The sequence below is a fragment of the Brienomyrus brachyistius genome, chromosome 1 (genome assembly GCF_023856365.1).
Source record: "Brienomyrus brachyistius isolate T26 chromosome 1, BBRACH_0.4, whole genome shotgun sequence".
Lineage (NCBI taxonomy): Eukaryota > Metazoa > Chordata > Actinopteri > Osteoglossiformes > Mormyridae > Brienomyrus > Brienomyrus brachyistius.
The window spans coordinates 7,481,601-7,501,754 of NC_064533.1; the positions used below are offsets into that span (position 1 = coordinate 7,481,601).

The 20,154-nt window shown below is 47.5% G+C and overlaps 3 protein-coding genes across 4 annotated transcripts in view; 1 reads left to right on the forward strand and 2 right to left on the reverse strand.

Annotated features, from left to right (window-relative positions):
* Positions 1 to 369: 369 nt before the first annotated feature.
* On the forward strand, positions 370 to 6,276 carry LOC125735789 (MOB kinase activator 2-like). Its single transcript, XM_049006252.1, has 5 exons — positions 370 to 910; positions 3,999 to 4,150; positions 4,882 to 4,978; positions 5,068 to 5,192; positions 5,417 to 6,276. Exons 1-5 carry the CDS (start codon positions 816 to 818, stop codon positions 5,659 to 5,661), a joined length of 714 nt encoding a protein of 237 aa, XP_048862209.1. The 5' UTR covers positions 370 to 815; the 3' UTR covers positions 5,662 to 6,276.
* Positions 6,277 to 7,237: 961 nt separating this feature from the next.
* polr3b (polymerase (RNA) III (DNA directed) polypeptide B) lies at positions 7,238 to 16,191 on the reverse strand. Of its 2 annotated transcripts, XM_049006207.1 has the most exons (28): positions 15,980 to 16,191; positions 15,754 to 15,786; positions 15,333 to 15,389; positions 15,166 to 15,230; positions 15,011 to 15,086; positions 14,757 to 14,857; positions 13,886 to 13,977; positions 13,580 to 13,697; positions 13,350 to 13,458; positions 13,108 to 13,230; positions 12,896 to 13,012; positions 12,581 to 12,715; positions 12,336 to 12,497; positions 12,050 to 12,250; positions 11,675 to 11,837; positions 11,362 to 11,515; positions 11,013 to 11,087; positions 10,803 to 10,901; positions 10,533 to 10,660; positions 10,234 to 10,443; positions 9,971 to 10,129; positions 9,355 to 9,472; positions 9,096 to 9,238; positions 8,737 to 8,840; positions 8,448 to 8,614; positions 8,249 to 8,362; positions 7,924 to 8,097; positions 7,238 to 7,713 (listed from the first exon to the last, which is right to left on the reverse strand). In XM_049006207.1, exons 1-28 carry the CDS (start codon positions 16,049 to 16,051, stop codon positions 7,584 to 7,586), a joined length of 3,399 nt encoding a protein of 1,132 aa, XP_048862164.1. In that variant the 5' UTR covers positions 16,052 to 16,191; the 3' UTR covers positions 7,238 to 7,583. The 2 variants fall into 2 exon arrangements, with proteins under 2 accessions (XP_048862164.1, XP_048862165.1); XM_049006208.1 differs by lacking the exons at positions 7,238 to 7,713; positions 7,924 to 8,097; positions 8,249 to 8,362; positions 8,448 to 8,614 and having other exon boundaries at positions 8,827 to 8,963.
* Positions 16,192 to 18,354: 2,163 nt separating this feature from the next.
* LOC125735773 (uridylate-specific endoribonuclease C-like) overlaps positions 18,355 to 20,154 on the reverse strand; it is a 77,293-nt gene continuing 75,493 nt past the window's right edge. Inside the window, exons 7-8 of the mRNA XM_049006251.1 lie at positions 19,195 to 19,348; positions 18,355 to 19,052 (exon numbers count right to left, since the gene is read on the reverse strand). Coding sequence (XP_048862208.1) covers positions 18,792 to 19,052; positions 19,195 to 19,348 — 415 coding nt within the window. The 3' untranslated portion in view covers positions 18,355 to 18,791. The remainder of the gene's footprint in view (positions 19,053 to 19,194; positions 19,349 to 20,154) is intronic.

Sequence of the window (20,154 nt, forward strand, 5' to 3'; positions counted from 1 at the left end):
CTCGGGCTCCTGAGAGCCGGCGCATCTGACAGCATGGCAAACGTGGAGAAAGCCCTTCACTTGAACAGCACCTTGTGTAAAGCGGCCCCCCTCCCCCCCATTGTCTTACTCTCTCACCTGCCGCAGCCTCTGTTTGCACTGCAGCCTGTAATGGATCAGCCGATTCTCTGTGCTGCGTTACTCTCCCAGAGAAGCGTTGAACACTCCGTCCCACAGGAAGCTGCCAAATACCAAACGTTACCACCCTTTGGCAGCCCCCCTCACCCCCCCCCACCCCACACACATATACACACCCACCCACAGATTCCATTCATAGCAGCAGTACTACAGCGAAGCCCCAAGCCTTCAGCACACACAGCCGAGCAGAGCACACCCAGCCTCCTCTCTGCCCTCTACACCTGGCCCCTGAGCGTGTGCAGAGCTCTGTGTGTGTGCGTGTGTGTGCGTGCGTGTGTGAACGCGCCCGTGCGGAGGCGGGGCACACCAAGGCAAATATTTTCCAGGCTCAGCCTACTGGTCTGACCTGCTTTTCCCTTTGCTTGCCTGCCTGTGCGTGAAGAGGCTGCACACAGCAGGAGGATCCCGGACAGGAGCAAGCTTTCAGCTTCCGCTTTGGGACACCAACACACGGACAGATACGTGGGCCAGCTTCTTGGTGGGGGCGGGGGTGACTTTCTTTGGGGGGGGCTTTGAAGTGAGGACGGAGGTGCACTCTAAACAAAACTAAACTAAAAGGAGGACGTGCCTCACACCCCCACGACCCCCCCCATGGGGGCAGCAGTCACGGCACTGCCATCGCCACAGTCCTCGCAGACATGGGAGGCTGCCACAGCTACACGAGTACCACCGACGCCAAGAGCGCCCCCCCTACCAGCCAGGCTGACTTCTCCGACATCAGCGGACACAAGCTGTGAGTACGGCTTCTTCCCCCCACCCCCCCCTCGCCGCGTCTCCCAGCTCTCCGCTGTGCCTGTATCCAACGCTCGCGGTAACTCTTCGTTCTGCACGCCAGCAGAGCACCCATGTCTATTAGAGCCTTGCTTGTCTGGGTCCAGGGAGGAGGACTCCCTGTCCTATTTCCATAGTCCGAATTGTTTTTTTGCATAGTAGGAATTGGCAGCATAGGTCTCAGCGATAGAGTTCAGCTCATTCCCCGGCACAGCAGTCCAAGAGCACGGCCCCTGTGCAGATCCTAATGGGTTAACAAGCCCAGGCGCGAGTTTAAACAGGGCTGTGCAGTGAGAGTATAAACACAGCGAAAGCACATAGCAGCCCAATGAAAGGCTCCACGTCAGAACCGACCACCCTCGGTGCTCAGGAAACAGCAAAGAGCACATACTTATCTGAGGACGTCAGCTCTGGAAACTTTCCCTTATTTTGGATGTCAGCGCGTAGGAGCTGGGCCCAATCTGTGTGTCTGTACCAGGGACCTAAAACGTGGGCTATCCGGGGCTCCCCCAGGACTGAGTTGAGAAACGTTAGTCAGCAAACCCAAAAAATTCACTTGATCTTTTCTCCATCCATTTCCTGGAACCATTTACCCTATTCAGGGTTATGGGGGGGTCCGGAGCCTATGGGCACAAGGCAGGGAACAACCCAGGAGGAGGCATCAGCCCATAACGGGACGCAGTCACACACCTACTGCCATGTGGTAACCACCCAGAGGGAACCCCACAACAACTTGGGGATATCACACAAGCTCCACACGCTCGAACCCTGGTCCCAGGGGTGTGAAAGAGTTGGACTAACCACCATGCCCCCATGCCCCCCCTTAAGGTTTCCTGTGGAATTTGAGGAATTAGAACAGTTTCCATGGTTATGGTTCCTAACTTCACCCTCAATACAGCTAGGTGGGTAAGGTGGGTCTTCTGCATTCAAGCGTTCCTGTTTTTAGACTAACTTGTTTTTTTTCCCCCTCCCATTTCCACTCAGTGTTTGTCTTGTAGTCCTGGGTTTACATGTATTCTGGGGTGACTGCCGTGGAGTGTGCCCTCTAGAGGCCAAAGGGAGCTCCTCCGGGAATCCCTCATTTGGCCAGACTCCCAGTGGAGATGCAGTGTGCTAGCAGCACACGGTGTTGTTGTCGTCGTTGTCGTCGTCGTCGTCGTCGTCTTTAGGGTCCTTTAGATCACACGCAGATTCATTAAACTCTAAGGGGAACTTGCCGTGGCAATGAGCTGTCTGTGGGTGAGAGTCGCACTGTGAACTGAAGATCGTTTACTCTACCCAAAGCAGGCACCTTCCCTACTTTGTATAAAGGCAAATCTACCCCAGTGCATTAAATATGCAAACGAGGTCCTTTGTTTGACCGTGGCTTCAGCGAAAGTGCTCTGTGGCTGAGCTTACAGGCGCAAGCTTGCGTGTGACTGGCTGCCCCAGCGGCAGATCAGAGAGCAACGTCTGAAAACTGTTGTGGAAACATTTCAGTAACAAAAGGATATTTTGAGTTGGCATTAGTCAAACTCTGTTTTATTTTGGCATTCAGTGTTCAAATGTATCAAACATGTATGTGTATATTAAGTTGCATTACACTCTCAGGAAAAAAAGTAAAAATTTGTACCTTTGCTTGTTACTGGAGCTGTACCCTTAAGGGTCTGCCAATTGTACCATTAGCTGTAGCTGACCGTACCTTTTAACAGAAATGAACTGAATTAGTTACATACTAATTGAGTATTAGTCTTATTTGGGTCTTGCTTTGTTTAGAAGATCTGATGTAGGTCCTGCTCCTATAGAACTGAATGGTGATGGATTAGCAGTGAAATAATGGCTACACATGTACCTGGGGAGTCGCTAGAAGCTCGGCCTTGCCGCACTATACCTTGATGGTCGTATGTTTGTATTGCGCTTATCTGCTTCATTTGTGCGTCACGGACAAAAGTGTCTGCTAACTAAAATAATGCAGTGTGGCTTGTGAGGGAACAGACTTGCGCGGGAATGAGTACCGAATGGTAGGTTATGTGACTAAGCATGACACAGCCTGGGCTTCTCTCAAGAGGGGAATGAGCCGTTTTTAGTGAGGATGAGTCCGGAAACGAAATGGTTTTCTCACACTGAGCTCAGGTTCAAAGCAGCCAGCTGGGCCTTAGGCAACCCAGCGAGCGCCGAAACTGTGACCCAAACTCTGCACGCGTGGTGGACTCTTGAGAAAGTCAGCTTATACACTGTTAACCAGCAATTAGACCTGCAGAATTCACATCTAAAACATAATAATTCAATGCATTTTGACTGATTTTTCAGTTGCAAATAAATTCTCGTTAAATGCTGCTCTTGTCATAAGTCAGTGGCAAAATCCAGGTTGTATATTTGGAAGAATTACAACACCAGTGGCTGAGCGAGACGGCTTATACAACATTTTATTCCTCTTGAAACAAAATCGCTGATGCGTGATTTTCAGTAAAATGAAATGAAGGTTGCGGAAAAAGACTGCTGCAGTTCATCGCTTTTCTTTAATCCATTTGTAGAAAGATGAGAGGAATTATAATTCATGAAAGTAAATGATGCTGACTGAATACCGGCATCACCATCACCGCCAGATGGCTGAATTTAACGAATTAACCGCGTTCTCCAATTATATACCCAGGCATATTAAAGTGAAGTTCCTGCGTAAGAAGTGGTCGTACGCGCAGACCAGCTGGCGGCGCGCGATAAACACGCTTCCAGATGCTGCGACCACGTGTGTGAAAGAGGCGTCTCCTCTGACCATTTATATTTCGTTCTGCTTAAATTTAAAGTGCAGTATTAAGGCTACAAAAAGTAAGATTTGTCATTTGCAAAGGTGGAAAGTTCAGGTCCAAATCCAGACCTATCCAACCCCCGTGGAGTATAAAGAGTCACAGTCACAGAGGACTCAACTGATTGGTTGTATTTTCTATACCTGAACTTTCCACCTCTGCATATATGTTCTGATCAGTTACCGATGCAAACCAACCATTAAACTGTGTTGGAGTTCAGGTTGCCATCTTAGCGCGAGCTTACCCATCAGTATCATCCCCCTCCAGAAAAAACAACAACTCCAAAGTGGCCCCGTCCCTGGAAGAAAAGCCCTACCTGCTGAATGACTACGTGTCGGAGCACATCGGCCACATGGACATGAGGATGCTGTCGGCGCTACCTATGGGGTTCGACAGGGCCGAATGGATTGCCAGCAACAGTGAGTGTCCTTGGGGTGATCAACGTGGGTCCTGGGGACAGTCACCCGGCAGCAAGCGACTTTACTTCTGTTAAAATGTATGATATCTGCAGCTGATTAAAATGTGCTCCTTAAAAATATCCAGGCTTGGCCTCTCTATAACTGTGCACATGTACTCATAGTTTCCATTCAGTCCTCACCGTTTATATTTATGCAATTCGCAAAAAATACAGTAATTACAGGATATTCGCAATCGAACAAAGAAGTCATATATAGCCGTTACTCTTTTAAAAATATCCTTTGATTGGATGACTGGGATAATTATGTGGATTTCTCTGGAGCAGAAGCCTGCATAAACATGACCTTCGTTGGACTTTCTCTGGCTCTGTGGCTTGTGCAAACTGTCTGGCACAGTAGATCAAAGTGACCAAGCTTTGAGCCCAGCGTTTCTCCTCTAGCCAAAACGGCAGAAGTCCACAGTTCTCTAGGGCTGAAGGTCCCTCTGAATCAGCGGTTTGTGTCTGAGCCCTGCAGGAGCTCGAGGCTGCCTCTGCAGATTTAGTCAGCTAAAGGTTATTAAGTCGAAGGGCTGTCGGTACACAAAGTGCTACGTTGTAGATAATCGCAAATACCAGGCAGCTGTAGGCAGATGCTTCATTTTCGCTTCAGGTCTCCGTCCGTGATTCCTTCTTTCTGCCGTATTATGGCAGTTTCTTCATTTTCAATTCTCCCATATTTTCTCTCCCTTCCAGCCGTGGCTTTTTTCAAGAACATCAGTCTCCTCTGCGGTGCTCTCTCGGAGTACTGCACCTGCAAAACCTGCCCCACCATCAACGGCCCAGGCAACATGTAAGAAGACGACCACCTACCACCAAGGCTGGCTGAGGCAGGGCTATCTGCTCCCCATCCAACCATTCTTTCCTTCCCTGTCTTCCAAGGGTTTACTCCTGGATGGACGAGCACGGGAGGAAGGTGAAGTGCTCCGCCCCCTTGTACACAGACTACGCCCTGTCCTACATCCAGGAGCTGCTCACTGACGAGGCCGTTTTCCCCACGAGGACAGGTTGGGCCGCTTCCTCTGATGTGCTCTAAGTTTATTTCACTAACATTTTTACTAGTATATCTGCCTGAAGGCAATTTGTAATTAATTCAGCTTTTATGATGTAATCCCATAATAAAGAAACTCATCTATCAAATAAGATGCACATACAAGCGAAAGGAGCTGACTGCTTTGACAATGGCGTCATGATTATAGTTGAGAGGTCGTTTCTCCACCGACGTTTCCAGGCACGCCTTTCCCGAATGGCTACACCTTCATGGTACAGAAGGTTTTCCTCTTCCTGTTCCGGACGTTGGCGCACCTGTACTGGGTCCACTTCCGGGACGTGGTGCGCCTGGACATGCACCCACACCTGAACACGCTGCTGATTCACCTAGTGACCTTCAGCCGAGAGTTCGGGTTACTGGAGCCCGCAGAGACGGCACCCCTGGATGACCTCATCTCGGCGCTGATGGAGTTCAATGGCGTTTGAGCCTGGGGGGAGCTGGGCGGTGGGGGGTCCTGCCCCTGGAGAGGACAGAGATTTAAGGGACAGAGAATATCGGCAAGACCGTCTCCCGGTAGGATAGGGGTGGAGGACAGGAATCCTGGTTCTTCACCCTGTGAGGATGGCTGGATGCTGTGGGTGGTCAGAGACAGCGATGGGTCTGACCTCGGAGGCAAACTGTGAACCTATGGCTGCATCCACAGTGTCTAAAGCTAGATGATTAAGGGGAAAAAATAATTTCTGTGATTCTATCTACATGTCCTGTGTGCAGGTATGACACAGTTGGCTGACTTCCCTGCTTGACACAAGAGGTAGCAATAAAGAGTGAAAAATTCATTTGAATAGCAGAACCTGTTTCTTTTTTACCCAAATTTCATGCTGCAAACTCGTCTGACGGCCTCTCTTATCAGTACGTTCTTTCTAGGTTACACCATGGCAACGACTAGTCCGTTGTTAAATTCCTGACTAATGATGGTGCCAGTTTTTGAAACCTTTTTTTAACAGGTGTTCGTTTTTCATGTACTGTTTTTGAGACAAAAGCTTCATATTTGCCTTTTCTTTTAAAACATACTTTTGATAAATAAAAAGGTTCTTCTGAAATGTGCCAGCGTGTTTTTCTGCCCAAGTTTCACGCCGCTCGCTTTGACTCGGCAAGGAGACGTATCGACGTCAAAGCATTCTGCCTTCGCTGTCAGGGGTTCAGCCCACACACAGCTTCCTTAAAAACAAGATGGCAGGAGCACGTTTGAAGCGTTGATTCTCCCATTCAGATTCACTCTGCAATCTTCCATATCAGAATTTTATTGTTGTAAGGAAAGCACTAAGACAGCACTCTTATAAAACAGTGAAAGTTCTGCTTCGATGATGTGATCACTCTGTTCCTCCTTTCAGCCGGTCTAACCTGAATTTTCACTACTGGTTCTAGTTGGGTTCACACAGGCCAATCAGCAGCACACCCTGTCTTGCATGGCTACTTGAAACAGCTGTAATGAGCTTCAACAGCAGGTTTAAATTACAAAATTAAAAATAAAATTTTAAAAAAATCATTCTCTGCGGGGTCAAAGCCTGACCCCGCCCATTGCTGTAGCAGCCTGAGAACACACTGCATCCTGCAAATGGTCATGTGAGAAAGAAGGGAACAGAATCCGGCCAACTGCCCTATAGTGACACCTGCAGGACAGCGGGTAAATGCAGTCTTCCTTTCCCAATGATTAACCTACTAGGAAGAAAGAGTTTAAAGTGTCCCATTAAAGACTTGTTGATTAAATTCTTTTGGTGATAAGTTGCATAGGACAGTGGCTTCCCATTCTGATCCCCTGCATCTCCGTACAGGGAAAAGAAAAAAAAAAAACTTTTAACCATCTCCCCTTTTAGTTCCCTGAACTTGAAGGACCCACTCCTACTGGTGGTCCCCAAGAGCTTCTCCATAAACCCAAAGGATCTTGGATGACCTTCCTTCTCGCCCTCAACTGGAGTTAGACTGCCACCTTAGGCCAAGGTACATTTAACAGCAATGTGCCCCCTCCCCCAGTCCCGTGCCCCTCAAAGAATAACCAACAGGTGAAGAAGAAGTTGCAGTTTATTGTAAACCATAACAAAATTATCCCATACATACAATTTCATATGTAACTTTACATATATATAATGCATGTCTATGTATATACACACACAAAGACATGGTAGGCGAATAAAGTGTCATTTTCTTCATAATGAAACTTTTCCTCCAAAACAAATCCTCTGCACAAACTCACGTACAGACTGAGGTACACATACAATCCATTTTAGTTTTTGCAAACCAGCCTAAATTATTCTTTATAACCTCTACTGGTTTGACTGGAGCAGCATCTTTTCAGTGGTAAATGCCAGCAGTATACCCCCCCCCCCCCCAGATCACCTCCATACCCTCCTCACTCATTGTAGCGGGACAGCTTGAGACGCGGTACGATGTTCATGGACTGCAGCTCCTGGAAGAGCAGCTTGCAGGCGTATGGGATGTGCAGCGAGGACACGTGACACGAGGAGCGGCAGTAGTGACACCTGTGGCCCAGAGACGTGTTAGAGTGGGTAGAGCAAGCAGAGGGGCAGCCATGTTCGTGTGTCATATGGGCTGGGCGGTACATACTACCAAAGTCTACCTTTACTGTTCAGAAAAACTAAACCTCTTATGACCTATACCCCAGTATCCTTCCCATGATATTCGCCACCCCCAGTATCCCAGCATCCCTTGCCACCTCCCAGAGCACTCACCAGCCCGAATATCCCAGCAGGCCGCACTGTCCACAGACATCAACCTCGAACGCGTCGCTGGAAATCATAAGCCTCTCCAGCAACAGCATGCTGGCCCCGTAGCCAATCAGACAGTCCCTCTCCATCTCCCCCAGACGGAGGCCACCATCCCTAGAGCGCCCCTCGGTGGGCTGCCTGCGGATGGGAAAGCGGGAGGTGAGGACAACGCGGCGCACATGGACATTCCACTGCTATCCGGCTTCTGAATTGAAACGTCAGGCAAAATGAAGATGCCAGATGCACGCATTAGTGGACACTCCATTTCCCAGAAGCCACTACTGCTCACCTGGTGAGCACAGCCCTGGGTCCACGGGCCCTGGCGTGCATTTTGTCCAGAACCATGTGCTTGAGCTTCTGGTAATAAACTGGGCCGAAGTAGATGTACGCCTCCAGTGGTTCCCTGGAAAGGGGAAGGTGAGTCCACACAGAGCAACAAAGCGATCCTGTACTCTTTAGTGCCCTCTATAGGTGACTGCCTGACTCACCCGGTGATGCCCGACGTGACGTAGTCCTTCCCCTGGTAGTTATAGCCGTAATGGATGAGGTCCTCGCAGACGTCCTTCACCTTGCTGCCGCCGAAGGCCGTACCGTAGTGGAACCGGCCGTCCAGGACCCCCGCCTTGCCGGCGAGCAGCTCAATCAGTTTCCCCACCTGAAACGAAAGCACACGCGTGTAGAAACAAGTCCGTCACAGGTGTGTGATGTAGCCGTGGAATCCACAGTCCAAACTGGCTGGTGGAGTTAAGAGTCAAAAGCACCACCTAGTGGACATACCGTCATGCGGGAGGGATAGCCATGGGGGTTCATGATGATATCCGGGCAGATTCCAGAGTCACAGAAGGGCATGTCCTCTTGTGGGACAATTAACCCACAAACACCTGTAAGAGAAAGGAACTCAAGTTTCACGTAACCCAGTGTCTCTCAGCTTGGTTCTCGGTGACCCGCAGACGATCCACATTTTTGCTCCCTCCCAGCTACCCAATTGCAGAAACGTGGACTGTCTGCGGGACAAAAAAAAGAAAGAGACATAACCCACACTTACATGTCCATGATATACGATGGATCCGGTGCTACACCATGATCACAGGCAAGAGAAAAGCGGTCTAAACATCTTCCAGAAGACGCTGACCAACCTTTTTGCCCATGTCTGCTGCTGAACTTGTCGCCGATTTCCGGACGCCTGGTCTGTCTCAGCAAGATCTTAATGAGGAACGCGTCTTCCGCGTTGGAGGAGATCATCACCTTCTCGATGTAAGAGTCTGTCGAGCCTTTATACCTGTAGGATAAGGAGCATGTTGCTGCTGGTGCCAGGCAAATACCACTTTCAGAATTCTGTAAGACTCTCATCCACCCCCAGGGACCGGGACCGGGACCAAGCAGAAAGACACTTACGTTACGGGGACCTCCCTGTACTGCGGCTGTCCCGGCTGGGCACCGCCCTCTAAGGGCGTCTGTGTGACAGTGGGCATGGACTTATTCACCAGAACCTGCTTGTTCTCTACCTTCTCACCTGGACACATGGAACAAGGAGAATCAGACACAGCTTCCGACCTTCCAGCCATAGACTACAATCAAACGGGTTATAGCGGGGGTGTCAAACTCCAGTCCTGGGGGGCCGGAGCCCTGCGTAGCTTAATCCTTTCCCTGTTCCACCGCAAATGATTCAGCTCAAGAGCTGTGTGGTAATTAGCACCAGGAGTTGAATCAAGTCTGTTAAATGAGAGTAAACCAAAAACGGTGCAGGGCTCCGACCCCCCAGGACTGGAGTTTGACACCCCTGGGTTATAGGGAACCTGGAGAGCATTCCAGCCAAGCACCTCATGTCTGCCCCATGCGATGAGGAGGACATGCACATGTGCAAATCGGGGCCAGGATTCAGTGCGGCCTACTGAACCACCATACTGGCCCTGGGCGCCGATCTGCAGATAAACCGTGTTGAACTGCGAAGTGAGACAGCTAGCAGAGCCCAGGCCAACCATGGAGACAGAGCCCAGGCAGAAGGTCTGACCAGGGGAGCAGATGCCGTCGGCGTCCAGGATGTTGTGTCGCCAGATGGGCTTGCGGGTGGCAGCATCCAGCATGGGCCCCATCACCTTGTCAAACGTCTGGTTGGTGTAGCGTTTCAGGGTGCACTTGGCGTTCTTGTAGACCAGGCATCTGCCAAACCCTGCAGGGAAGGTCAAACAGTGAAAGCTATAACCGACAGCCCCACCCAGAAACCCCCCCCCCCCTCTGTTGGAAGCTCCAACCGACCCCGAAATGACATCCCACCTCTGTCCAGCGAGGCCTTGTTCAGCACCAGCGCATCCTCAATGTCGTAACCACTATAGCTCATTACCGCCACGGTAGCATTCTGGCCAGCGGGCAACTTCTCAAAGTCGATCAGCTCGATGGTCTTGGTCTTGACCATTGGCCTCTGAGGGTAGGCCAGGAGGTACATCAGCGTGTCAATGCGGTTCCGCTGATTGTACCCAATTGTCCCTATAGGGGGCAGCAACAGAAACATTAAAACATGAACAATAATCCAAGTTCCGCTGACTACCTGCCACAGACACACTCACTCCCCTCACCCATTGCTTGCTTGCCCATAGCACACTGGTAGGTGTTTCTGGGGGACTGGTTGTGGTGAGGGTAGGGAATCAGACCAGCACACACTCCCAGCAGAGTAAAGGGTTCGATTTCTAGATGCGTGGTGTATCTGCAGAGAAAAGTGTGCAGGTAATGACGATTGTTTAGAGTTCTTCACAATTACCCTCAATCCCACAATTCTTCTTCCCCCCCCAAGCATGCAGGAATGAACGTCACAGCTGTTTAGGGCAGGGTTAGTGAGAAAGACTTACTTCGTAATCATGTATTCGTAAAGGGCGATACTGCAGTCATTTTCCTCGTTCACGTCGAGATATTCCACCAAGCTTTCATGGAGGAAGTCCTCAAAGTTCCTGAAAGCATGCAGCCAGGACCAAATCTTCACGATCATTGAAACTCGTGCAGTGTGATGAATGCATTGTTAACACCAACACAGCTAGACCAAAACTAGGAAGTGTGGCTACCTGTATCCTTGGGAAAGTTCCTCGATGTGCTTGTTGGTGACAGCTGGCTGGCCCCTTTTCACAATAATATACGGCCTGCAAGAAACAGGAACTAGCCTGAAACTAAGCATCAATGCAGTCCAAGTATGTTCCGATAATACACAAAGCAACCCTACCACCAGTAGGCAGCAAAGCCCATCCCTATTCTGACTCCAGTTAACTCCTTCACAGTACACAGAATACCCCTACATTCTAAATCAGAGTAAACCCCAGTTCCAAACTGACAGTATCACTGCTGTATAGAACATATGGTTCTCTCATACTGAAATGTCAATGCCAGCCCCACTCACATCCCCCTCCTTGCCCCCACCTGCACAGCCGCCCCCCGTCAGATGAGATGTACACGCAGCGGTCGGTCAGGTTGGTGGAGATGGAGACGAACTCGTTAATGAACCCGGCACGCCTCATCAGTCGAAAAGTGTCCACCAGCTTCTGGTGATCTCGGATCACGCCCAGGATGTTACCTGTGGAACCCCCCCACCCACACACAGACAGACATACAGTCAGAGGTAGCATCAACCAGACCAGTTCAGAGGGTGAAATCTCTGTAGGGTTAGCAGATGAGTGTGCATGGCTGGTAAGGGTTGGTTCGTGGGATAAAGACTCTGCAAAGAGGCATTTACCGTTGAGGAAAACGAGAAAGACACTGGGGTAGGACAGCTCCTCTCCACACAGCAGGTTAACGTCTTCAACACCCAGGTTGAAGGCCAGCTTGATGATGGGTGTATCTTCCATGTCGGTAGTGATGTGAGTCATCAAGGCCAGGTTTTTCACCAGCCCACAGGCCTGGATGCAGAACCCACAGGGCAGAAGCTCTCATCATCGTTTTATTACTGTGAAGCCCTGATACACGTACAGCAACAGAGGTATGGTTCCATAGTTTTCACTATAAGAGCACCAATGTCAGAGTAGCAGGTATAGAATACTTCTTTGGTTTTTTGTTAAATCAAGAACATTATACTGGGCGTGGTAAGGTGTAGCGTGGTGTCCCTACTAACCTCTCCTTCAGGCGTGTCGGAGGGACACAACATGCCCCATTGGGAGGGCTGCAGTGAGCGCGGCCCGCTGACCTTCCTGGTCTTCTCAAACTGTGAGGAGATCCGAGTCATCATACCAAGGGCTGAGATGTAGGATAGACGGGACAAAACCTGGGTCACGCCCTGTCGGTCCATCTTGAATCTCTTCAGTGACCAGTTTCCCTGCAAGACATTGTGAAACCAACACGATGTTACGGAGTTCAGTCAGGGAAAGCTACCGGTCAGCCATCTGGTGCCCGATACTCACGGTCGAGATGGCGTTAACCATGCCGTTGGTGATCTGGTCCTGCCGCATGTGCTTAACCACATCAAACTGGGCAGCTCGCTGCTTGGGGATGATCTGATCAGAGATCTTCTTCAGTTCCGAGTTGAATTTCTTGAACAGGTCTTCAAAGAGTAGTGAGAGCAGCTGTGTAGAATTCAGAAGGTTAAGAGTTTATCCTACATGCCCACTCATGCCATTCACCATAAGGATACGAAAAATAAACTCACCTGTCCGGCCAGCTCAAGACGTTTGTTTCCATAGTAATCTCGGTCATCCACCTTATTGTCCCCTTGAGCCAAAATCACCCTCCGAACCATCACCGCCAGGTAAATACACTTCGCTCTGAAGTTGAACTCCTTTACCTGGAAGGTCCACCAGTAGCCAAAGTCACCTTCAAAAGGTCTTGACACTCAGTGGACACATTCCTGTCAACTTGGCTAACCCCTGCACCCAGTTTCCAGAAAAACCAGGAGACTCATTCAACACCCCAAAGACAGAGAGTGTGGCTACATACAGCTCACAGGAAGGCAGTGTTTACATACAGGCACGTGTGTCAGAATGGTGGATGCCAACAGCTCCCTGGCTTCCTCCATCTTGGTCTTCTTTGGACCCCCCCACATTCGCTGGCGGCGTACTTTGTTTCCAATGTACCTCAGAGCCTACAAATCCCAGCATTCCAGAAGTCACGGAACAGTCCAAGTAAGACACCGGGAATGACTTGGAAAGATTTAAGACCAGCTGGTAAAGTACAGACCTGAGTTTGTGTGAAGATCTGGGCCTTCTGGCACTCCTCCAGACTTGGAGCGAAGGCAGCCATCACATGCTCCTCAGTGCCAATCATCTGCACGATCTCCTGGTCACTCTCCACACCCATGGCCTGTAGGGAGAGAAAGTGGGGCTTTTACCTAAAAGGTCATCAAGCCAGGTTTGTACTCGGGAAGAAGGGATGGATGGAATGCAGAGGGTCACACAAAGAGGCACGTTTTCCTGACTCACCTTAAAAATGATGGCAATTGGGGCATCCTCAGAGAGCGTGTTGTGCCTCAGGTAAAATCGACCCTGCTTGACTATCATGTTGGTTCTGCTCTTCTTCTCGTGGGTGGAGCTGAAAGAGTCACAGAGTGATCAAAGCTCAGCATCGGGCCCTGCTTGGGTTACTATATCACAATGAACAGGGAATCAACCGAAAATCAGGTGGGTGGAGACAGTTCAAGGAGTCACCGTACCTGGTCACAGAGGCCCCAACGGCCCCCTTCCGGTCCTGCTCCACAATGATCCTGTTCTTTGAAAGCTGCTCCTGGATGAGAATTACCTTCTCCTGGCCCTTAACAATGAAGTAACCTCCTATAGCAACAAAAAGTATGTTTACGCTCCTGGACAGTAGGCCATCAATAAGGGAGATGCTTTATATTTATGGTCAGTGTTTTATGGGGGGCCCTATCTATTCCGACTAAGAGAGCATTTCAGAATCTGGAGAACCCCAGGCCAGACAGCCCCAGGATGGAAGTGATCATGTTACATGTTCCACACACCTGGATCCAGGGGGCATTCGTTCAGCTTGGAGAATTCGACAGGCGTCTTCCCCATCAAGACACAGTTGGAGCTACGCAACATGATAGGCATTCTGGGCAGGGGAAGAAAGGGGGGGGGGGCTTTTTCAGAAAGGGACACAGGATATGTAGCTTTGACGACGGCTCCTAAATTCCAGGCAGAATTGTGCATGGCATCAATGTGGGTAATGAAATTACACATTCAAAGTTTAACAATGTAACATGCCATTCCAAGGGTCAATCAACTGGTAAACGAGCTGGCACAGGGCACAGATGGTCCCACAGCCATCTGAACTATTACTAGAGTCATTACAAAATATCTGCTAGTAACACATGGTCATGCCGGGGTCCATCTCTGTTACTCCTTCCTGCTAAAAGGAGGTCAGCTGAACAGCTGTGGGAAGGCAGGACAGAGGAGTCAGTGGGGAGAGCCGGACCAGCTGTCCATCTGACAGAGATGTCGTTACCCTACAGCACATGGCCAAGCATCAGGCTAAATCCACGGTTCCAAATCAGGAAGCCGTAATATTTCACATTAAATCACCTTCCATGCAGTTGAAGAAACTGCAAAAACAGTATTAAATTTTCATGACTGTTACAGCACATGCATGTCTCAACACAAAATGTACACACCACTCAAGTTTGTGCACTTTTTATAATTTATTTGTGTTCTTTATGTCTGTGTAATGTCTTACACTACACACACTATATACCTGGTTGCTGTATGCCAATGCATTTCCCCCGGGATCGATGAAGTTGATCTTTACCAAGGAAGTTTTCCCATGTTTTGTTAAATAAACGTGTAGCGTAAACAGTCAATTTAACGCCAATGCCTCCAACACAAGCGATTCACCTTCCAATTGGCAGCGCGTTGCGGATGATGCGCTGGGTCCCTCGTGTATACTCTATGTCCACCGTGATGGGGGCAGAGTAGGTCATGTCCCGCAGACGGCACTGGACGGAACACAAACGTCACACCTCAGAATAACATTAAGACACTATGCACAGAAAAATGGGAAACCAATCTTGCAATAGGAGCTTCAATATGCATCATCGAGGGGCCTGTGGTAGAAACAGCGCACAGGCTCTCCGTGAAGGACCACTCACCTCATGTGGACACACCGGTCTGGTGACATTGAAGCTCTCCTCCACATCAGGCATCCCCACGTAGATGTTCAGGTACCTACATGCAGAGTTGGGTGGTGGACTGGTAAGACAGCTGATGCCCCAATAATCTCAACTCAAGCACGGCGGGAACTTACTTTAAATACCACATGGGATCAGCATCACTGGTTATCTTTTCATTGGCTTTCATGATCTTCTTTATCTGTAAGGGTGAAAACGCAAGATGATGTTAAGTGGCACTGAAATGCATTACTACTGCATAAACAATTCACAGCACCTCAAATTAATCACGAGATAACCTTACCTCTACATTAATGAAGTAGTTAAAAGAGTCAATGTGTTGTTTCACCAACCCTTTCACCTAAAAAGCACAATCCATTTCACTTGAGGAAATACAGAATATACCGACATAGCACACACTTCAAAACAAAAAATACGATAAATACGATGAATACTGATTCCAGTTAAGTGGCATTTAAAAACCAATGAAATGGAAAATGATTTTAAGCATCAAACGAGTTTCTATACAGCCTTGTGGGTTTGCAGCTTGTGCAGTAATCTGCATCCACCGCACGAGGCCGTCATCATGAGCAGAACCAGTGAAGCAAACCAGAATTCCCAGCATCCTCAGCACGATATTCATATTGTGCTTTTAACGGCCAATTCGGCCTTTGTACAGAGCAATCACTGTGTTTTCAGTCAGCCTATGACTGGTCAAAAATTACCTTCAAAAAGGCTGGCAAAAGTTTCCACTTTTCCTAAAAAAGAAAGAAAGAAGGCAATACTTAGGCACTGCGGGCGAGGTATTACAGTACATAATGCGTTACGTGCGGCTGTAAAACAGCGACTGAAGCTAGCGTTATGTTACGGTTTTATAAATCACATTTTCAGAATTCGTTTTGACCGAATGTGTGCCGCAGCTGACGGCAGATGAACCTCTCAAAGTCTCACCTCCACCGTATTAACCGGGGCGGCGAGCTGCTGAGGCGTCATAGTACCAAACTCCTCGCCAAGAACCTCCATAATTCCGCCTGTCAGAAAGCCCCAGAGACAGCGGTTAATTATCGCAATACCACCAAAATCCACATAAAACAATTACTATACACGTGTAATCCAAACTGACGGGTGCTGCATAAATATTCCACCGTGCAGAAACGCACCAGAGGATTATATTTCCGGGGGACCAATACACTTCCGGTGCAGGGCGCAAGTGTCCCAAAGCCTTAACTTAGCTTAGCGCTTAGCTTGTTCTCGTCGAAGCCAAGGTTGCAATTCTACAGCACATGGGCGTCGTTAGGTCCGATCCCTCGGGGTTATAACCCCAAGTATTTTAAGCCTTGACCCGAGTATTTTAGCCCCGATGCCAATCTTCCTTCAAAAAAAGTCAGGCTTCAGGTAAACTTGACTTAGATCCTGATCTTTTCAACAGCTAAAACTCCGCTGCTCCAACACATTAGTATTTCTCTAAACGAAAGTATGAAACGAATCCTAAAGTGATACACAGCTTGCAGTTGTAATTATGAGCTAATTTTGAATTTTAGTGTATTCTCCAATAGTTTATAGAAATTCTCCAATTTCTGATTTTTTTCGTGCCATTATTTAATTCAATATTGTTATCTTTTTCTATTCTAATAGCACCACTAACACAGAGATTTGGTTGTAATTTGTTGGTCTTATTCAGTCAGATGTGAGGCTGCAGACATTGTGGTTGGTTTTACACAGGGGGGCTGGTGGCTCTATAGGTTGTTGTGTTGCTTCTATGCTCCAGAGTATTTGCATGGTTTCTCTGTATTCTTCTGTTTGCCTCTGGGTGCTGCAATTACCTCCCACAGACCAAAGACGAGAATTTCCAAATGAATGCTGACTCCAACTGCGCCTTCGCATTTTCTCTATACGACCGTGTGAATGTTTTTCCCGATTTCTCCTCCCTAGGGCCATAGAATAGGTATTAAAATTCAATGAATGTATATACTTCAGCACCCACACATGTCATCATTTGCGCTAGAGATTTCAAACCCTGACTTCACATTATGTCCTCAGTCACGTAATCCAATGTGAACCGCTAAAAATATATCATAAACGATCGTCGTGTTTTTATATATAATGAACAACATTTTTCATGTTTTAGTCATATGTATTGCTTGTCATATCATCAGCAATGTTTTTAAGATTATTCCCATCAAGGTTGCAGTATGGCGGTTCCCGCTGCTCTGTGACCTACAGTGACCAATTATAAAACGTGTAAACATGTTTGTTTTCAGTGACGGTGCCGCATGGAACCAATATACGTGAGTCTACACGAATCCCATGAAGAGATGCAGTAGAAGCACCTTTCAAGTGCCATAACTGCTAAAGCAAATGCTTCGTTTACGGGGTTTTCAACTCTTTAGGTACCATATCCTCGAAAATGGATTCTGGTCTAATAAAACTATCACTGTATTTTGGTGAATTTTTGGTGATCTCGTATTCTCAGATGGCAGGTGCTCCATTTGGTCAGAAAACAATCAGCTGAATTAAACAATGAGCCTTCGGAACACTCAGTGTTCAGCTAAACGGAACTACAAAGCTGTGTCCCGTCTGCTAATATACTGCTGGCATAGGAATTTTTACCACTAAACTAGCTACTACGGCTGCACAGATTATACAAATCCCCGTGTGTTTGAGCTCTCAGATCTGGAGATGAACAAAGGACACATTTTCAGGCTCATGATCAGGCGGATCCAGCTGCCCACTGATGCTCCAGTTGAGACAAACAATCTGACATGTGAAATGCAACTCAAATAAAAATCCCATCTCCGCGTGACTCAGAAAACGAGGGCCGTTCATTCATCATTCCAAGGTGATACCAACCATCCTACTTCTCAGCTGTTTGACCATTCAAACGCTTTCAGGGGTTTCTGGCGAAGAATGAAGCTGTAAGGATTCTTAATGTCCGCCTTAGATTCCTGCTGAATTCAACCAAAGATAAACGGTTTTTTGTTTTTTTTTTCTAAAGGTTGATCTGAAAAGGAGATCTGGTTTCCCTACAAATTCACAAAGTATTGGTTGCTTGTTGCACCAAGTTATTAGCAAGACAAGGGAACATTTTCATATAATGTGCATATAGATTATTTAAAATTGTAAGTAGTGGATGAAACTAATTATGACCCCATTGCCCAGTCTGTCATGTCCCCAAGACTGATCCTAGGCTCAACCAAATCCAGACCACTCAGCAAATCAAGTCACAATCCAGACCATCCAATCATGATTGCTAACTGCTAATAATGAACAGTCACAATTAAAAGATCAACATGCTTTTTACATTCTGAGAAAATTGACACGTTCACTTTTGATGTTTGAAATCTTAGTATATTTTAATGACCAAATTATGTTATCCAAAATCAAACCACTGCTGTAAAAAGTGTCATATATAGGCTGAAACATTTGTATATTAAAAAAGATTATACATTAGCAAAGGCACTAAAATAGAGATATATCTGCTAGGCAGTAACAGATAACCGCCTGGAACCAGTGACCAAGTGGACAGAAGAACATGTGACCATGGTCATGTGACAGACTAACTATAACAGGATGAAAACTGAGGTCTGATCCTGGGACTGGCCTGGAGGGGGGTCTGCAGTGGAGATGTGCACTGTAAATGTAAGAGAAGCATTAGGAAACATGGCCCAGCACTGGGTATTTGCAATGGACCAATGGTCAACCAGTAGGGATGGGGGATCAGCTGTAGGAACAGACCCTGGGCTGTCGCACCCAGCCTGTGCCTCTATCGGTGCTGGTAGTTATTGCTGAGCAGTTTGGGGTAGGACGTCCCAATGGCGCACCCATGCCGGCACACCACCAGCTCCAGCTGGTACTCATCCACATTCACGATGACACTGGTCTTTTTGTCATTGGACATGAGGAAGACGATGGTGTAAACCGCAAACTCGAACTCGGGGCTGACCCCGATGAAGGACGTGCCCACAGGTTTCACCAGATCTTTCCAGCTGAACTGCAGGTTTAGGACGTGGTCATCTTCATCTGGCTGCAAGGATCAACGAACGGTTAGCAAAAGTATCACTGCCTTATGGAGTACTTTCATAATCCTGCACTCACCGAGTCATACATGAGATCACATTTTTGGCATGTTACACTCTTTTACATAAAAGGTCAGACACCTTCCTCACCGTGTTCTTGTTGCCTAGAGCTTTGTAACCTTTGTAGTCCACGTTTTTGAGCTTTTCCTGCAGGTAGAACTGGACCCAGTTGTGAAAGCCTATGAGCTCCTTCGAATCTCTGGTCTCCCCTACAAACACGTGTTCAAACCCACAAGAGTCTTCTCTGTTTGGCGGACATAAATGACAGAATAAGAACCGAGTTATTTATCCAGTCACACACTGCAAGTCAGTTTTCATTTGCTGGATTTTACCACATACAGAAAGTAAACAGAGCCTTTCAAGTCGTCCACATTTTGCTATGTTTCATATTCATTTTAAAATGGATTGTTTGTAATCAGTCTACACATGGTAATCCACAATGACAAAGCAAAAACAGGTTTTGGGAGTATTTTGTTAATTTATTAAAAATTGAAATATTCCATTTACATAAGTATTCAGACCCCTTGTTATGACACTTGCAACTGAGCTCCAGCGCATCCTACTTCTATCAATTGTCCTTGTGATGCTTCTATAACTTGACTGGAGTCCACTTGCGCCAAAGTGAATTCATTAGACAATCAGGAAAAACAAGACACTTGCTTATATATGAGCTCACAATTGATTAAGTAAATCAGAGTGAAAACCAAGCCATTGCCTCGATTCCACCGACACAGAGCCATTACTGGTGCTGGACTGGTTCTGACTTGATACCTTTTGAGAACCTGCCTGCGTTTCCACTGGTCTCAAAAAAAGAATGGAATAGAAATGTTATGCAAGTGTATGTGAAAGTAAAGGTTAATCTGTATTTAGCTGAATTTTGCTGTCCGCCTCAATCTCTTTGCCACTTGAGCGTCACAATATTTAATTTATTCAACCTGCGACATATATATGCTTTATTATTAAATCTGGCCAGACTGATCTTTAATTTTTCACAGAATAAAAATAAAATAAAATTATGTAACGTTATTCTGCTAATAAGCTGGCACGTTG